Source organism: Penaeus japonicus, unplaced genomic scaffold (genome assembly GCF_977035675.1).
Source record: "Penaeus japonicus unplaced genomic scaffold, GWHDUDI00000001_assembly GWHDUDI00000023, whole genome shotgun sequence".
NCBI classification, from domain to species: Eukaryota; Metazoa; Arthropoda; class Malacostraca; order Decapoda; family Penaeidae; genus Penaeus; species Penaeus japonicus.
In genome coordinates this window covers 33,359,672-33,364,671 of record NW_028234425.1, presented here as the reverse complement: position 1 = coordinate 33,364,671, position 5,000 = coordinate 33,359,672, and the positions used below count along the sequence as shown (strand labels likewise).

At 35.5% G+C, this 5,000-nt stretch overlaps 1 protein-coding gene across 1 annotated transcript in view; it reads left to right on the top strand.

The window, feature by feature from the left end:
* LOC122255896 (MyTH4 and RhoGAP_KIAA1688 domain-containing protein RhoGAP93B) overlaps positions 1 to 4,000 on the top strand; it is a 22,961-nt gene extending 18,961 nt beyond the window's left edge. Inside the window, 3 exon segments of the mRNA XM_086550394.1 lie at positions 46 to 157; positions 504 to 730; positions 878 to 4,000. Of these exon segments, the coding sequence (XP_086406520.1) occupies positions 46 to 157; positions 504 to 730; positions 878 to 1,082 (544 nt within the window). The 3' untranslated portion in view covers positions 1,083 to 4,000.
* Positions 4,001 to 5,000: the final 1,000 nt, after the last annotated feature.

The following is a 5,000-nucleotide window of genomic DNA, read 5'->3' as shown; positions in this document are numbered from 1 at the left end:
TCAATTACATTTTGACCATTTCTAACGAAAGAAAAATATGTGCAGATATCCACACCGACGACTACCTTGGGTTCAAACGACTCTCTCGGAGGAGGTTTTGAGACTTCAGGGTACGAATACTGAGGGAATTTTCAGAGTTCCTGCCGACTTTGATGAGGTAAGACCTTTGATGGTTGTTTGTATATGACAGAAATTACATATTAGTAAAGAATATGTGTCACAGTGTTAAGGAATTATTACTTTTTATGTTTGAATATTTTGTTCATAAGAAAAGTTTGTACTTTATGTATAGCATATAATTGTTTAATATCTTCTTTAATGTTGTAAGTTTTTAGTTATCAAACTTAGTAATAGACAAATGTATTAAAGGTATATAGAAAAGAATTTACTCAGCATTTGTCATTTGAATAGAAGAATAAAAAATGCCTTAGCAAGTAGATAATTTCTAATTTTAAGTGTTTACCTTTGGTGGACTAGTTATAATCCATAATTGTTTCCATCAGGTTCACCAGCTGAAGCAGGTGGTTGACCAGTGGGAGGTGGGTGACTGTGGGGATGCCCATGTTGCGGCTGCCCTGCTCAAGACTTGGTACAGAGAACTCTATGAGCCTCTCATACCTGATGCCTTATATCAGGCAGCCATCAATGCTCATGATGATCCTACACAGGCTGTTGGTCTTGTTAATAAGCTTCCAGAAATTAACAGGCTTGTACTATCATATCTTATAAGGTTCGTGTTTATTATAGTTTTTATTATGCCCTGCTGGAAGGGTTTAATTTGTCCACTGTGATTGCAGTTATTTGAAAGTTGAATGTGCTAAATTTACATGAAGACATGGTTATAATTGAATAATAACTTTTGTGTTTATTTCTCCAGATTTCTGCAGTACTTTGCCCAGCCTGACATTGTTACTGCCACCAAGATGGATGCTAGCAATTTAGCAATGGTAATGGCCCCCAACTGCCTTCGGTGCACAAGTGATGATCCTCGAGTCATCTATGAAAACACTCGCAAGGAAATGGCCTTTATTCGTACGCTGATCCAGCATTTGGACACCACTTTTATGGAGGGTGTTGTCTGAGACTGGCATCAGACCTATGTACAGTTTTTGTGTGAAGAGTTACATTGATAAGGATTTTCCTTGAGTGAATGAAAATAAGATATAAAGCCTAACCATTACTATATTCGTACATGTGCAAAAAATAAAAAAGCTAAAAGATCTAAAGGACAGTAAGATTATGTACATTGTATAAGAAAGTGACATGTGTTTGAGTCCTGAATTCAGCTTTGGTGTTGAAGACTTTTTTTTATGTTGGCCTATCTATTTATTCAAATGACAGAGCCTTTCATGACATGTATGCATTTATGAGGAGGAGTCATGTAGCTACACTTCCAACATGATTGAGAAAGCTTTTTTGCTGTTGTACTGTATGTTCAGAAGATATACAAAAGCCTATATTTTGTAAGGCAGTTACAAAGTGGAGAAATGATCTTGGTTTTAATGAAGATCAGGAGTGTGTGCTTTGATGAGCATGTTATAAATGCCACATAATTCTGGTGCTCATCTCTGTCTGGCCTTGAGGCACAGGTCACAGGGAACTTTTAATGCTCTTCAGAACTGAGATCAAATTCCTTGAATTTGAGAACTTGTGGATCACCAGTAAGAAGATCTGCATGAAGAAGTCCATCAAGCAGCAGTTATGTTCACAGATATTGCCCAAAGACTTGATGAATTTCAGTATAGTTTGTGGATTATTTCCAAGTGATCTAAAGAGTTTGAGTGTCTTTGGTCTCATAATCTGAGATGTGACTGTGATTGTTGTCCAGTAACTTCTGTTGTGTTCACTGGATCCTTCAAGGGGTTTATGCTTCCACATAGCACAAAAACTCTTCATTTTAAAGGTAGGCTGAATGCTGTCATGCTGAAAAGAAGAGGCAAGTGTTTTTTTTTCTCTCTCTAGTCTTATTACTGCTTCTACTAGCTTCAGATATTTGGTGATATAGTGCCTGGAAAAATTACTTTTATTATTACAACCTCCAGAAAATGTGTAGTTTTGTTTTTGAAATGACACTGGCCTTTTCATTCAAATACAGAACTGTCTACCAAACATTCCAAATTTACTGATGAGTCCCTTGTGATGAGCCAAGTCACCCTCATTTTAGGTTCTTCAGGGACTCCATAAACATATGGAGATAATAGACCATGTTTCTGATAGTTTTAATATTAGAATGCTTCCAGTCTAGCACTGTCAGGGAAGTTAATTGGAATTCTGATATTCAGAACTTTAAAACCAATATGCTTTAAAGGTAGATAGCATTGAAATAATGTCTAAACCAGTGGGGATATTTGGATAGGATATCTGTTTTTGGGTAGGATATCTGTTCTGTACATACCAAAGTTTGTCCGTGGCAGTGGAGGAGATCTGTGAAGAAGTTGCCTTGACCAAATGGCTAGTGTTTAAACTCTCTGGAATATGGTCTAAATCAAAAAGCTGTTAAGAAATCAAGGTAAGCCGTATCCTTTTATGTCCAGCAGAAAATGGACATGCCTATTATCTAGTCTTCAACTTGTATAGATTTTTTTTCTCAAACTCTCTTGTGCCAATTTGAACAAATGAAAAACAGATCAAAGCTACTTTGTTTGCATTTGTTACAGGCACACATGCTTTTGTTAATAACTTGATATAGTTAAGATGTTATTTTTTATACCATGTTGACAACAATTTGTTACAATCTCATGTAACATTCTTTGCTACAATTTGTGACGGAAATTTTACTTGCAGTTTGATTAGGTCGAGAGAAGTGTAGGTGTGTATAAATATGAATGACTTTGGTTGGTAGTTGGCAGATGGGGTGCATTTATTACTGATATTTCTTTTATTATTGTTATTCCAAAACATTTTTAATGAGTAGCAATGTTAGTATATCAATCATTTACTTGACGAGAATGTGATGAAATCACTGCTGGTAGGCCAGCAGTATTCCTTTTGAGACTTGTTTTCCCCTTAGAAGCTTAAGGGACTAAGTTCTGTTTTCTATGGTGATCAGTAAGTGGAGTAACTAGCTTGTAAGACAGGGCTATTCAACTTCTTTAGGAGAAAGGACAGGTTATTAAACTGATTGATTTATTTTACCTCTTATTTTTTTTCTAAACACACATCGAATGAAACAATAAAAAATCATGTATTGTTTGTTTTTACATTTTCCTTTAGGCACATAAGTAAGAATAAAGTCTAATAAATTTTGTGTTATTTCTGAAAACAGCTTAGAAACTTCAAAATTAATGTTAATGTTTCTTATTATGTTAAATGGCAAATAAAACCAACTCAAGGGCCATTGTTGGCCCATGAGCTTCCTGTTGAATAGCCTTGTTGTAAGATATGTATGACTGAACTTGTATATGATGTAAGAGAATAGGAATTGTATCATGAGGTACTAATTGCCCAACTATTGGATTTTCTAAATTACTGCAAGGAAAATCACCGAAAATGAATTCCTAAGTTTTAGTTTCTTGGCAGTTGATCCTTTCACAAGTTAGTATGACCGCTCCAAGCAAAGCAGCATAAGCTAGTTACTACTGCATTTTATTGCATTTAGAGCATAAATGTGGAATGTATTGAATAGTTTAGTGTCTTCATCTATTTAAATGGGTTCTGATACCTTGTCATTTTAGGCTACTTTTGCCTGTTTTACATCCTATATTGTATGTGCCTCAAAAAGTATATAGCACAATTTCCTTTTTGTACAAATTATATAAAGTGAATTATTGCATTTAATACCTTGTTTTGCCTCCAGCTTACGCACTGGTAGCTATGCAGGAGAGGATCATCTCGGACTTGTTATTTCTGACAAGGCTTGTATAATAATTTATTTTAAATTTGGAAGCATCATGTACAGATGTCCTGATGTATTATACATTGATATTGTATAGCTGTATTTCAAAATGTTAAAAGCATTTAAAAATCATTTGTATCATATGCATATTAAAGACTGTATGCTCTATGTTATGTCTTTTATTACTCCTCTTTCAAGATGAAGTGTAATTACAGTGTGTTATTTAGTGTTCCCATTTCTTGGTAAATGTGAAGAAATGATGAAATGTTAACTCATTGTGGACAGGTGTCATGACATACATGACGCAGGAGCTTTGGCCTGACGATGGGCGTCATGACATACATGACGTTCTGGGATTTTGGATCAATGTGCTATTTTACTGTGCTATGAGTAAGGAGTGAGTGAGGATGACTATTACAGTCATAATTACTATAATTACTGTAATATTAAGCAAACCTAACATCCAAAACCTAGATGGCACCACTTTCTTCTAGCACCAGCAGGAGAGAGAGCCTTAAATAGCACTTATCCACAATATCTAGCAGCACTATCTTTATAGAGCGATGGCACATAGCAAGATACCGACCTCTTTCTCTAGAGTACCACAGATGAAGGATGTGCAGGCGGAACGAGAAAAGGAAGGTGACTCAAACCAATGCCTAGATTCTACAATGTGCCCCTGTGCCAGTAGAGATGCCTTTTCCTGTGGCACTCACAGTCATAAGTACAGTTTTCCTTCCTCTTCCCAACCTCTTGATGTTGTCTTCATTGTAGTTGGTTATTTGTTTCATATTCGTTTATAACAGTATACGAATACAAAATGATAAAGTTGCTTTTTGTACTCCTATAAAACTGTAATACTTCTATCACACTGAGTATAAAGAAAATAATGGGCTGATATGGATCCTATACTACAATTTTAGTCAACTGCAGTATTGATAGAGCGTGTCATGTAACAACTACAAGTCTCCAAACACAATGAAATACACAAAAATGAAAACACAAAAATGACATTTAGTTTTACAATGAATGACTGAAAGAGAGTGGGGAGAGTTGAAGTATATTGTGTGAAGTTGCATCGCTCTAAAATAAAACCCATCCTGGAGACTGGGCAAGCTAATCTATCACCTGTCTACAATGGGTTAAATATTAACCCACTCATGAC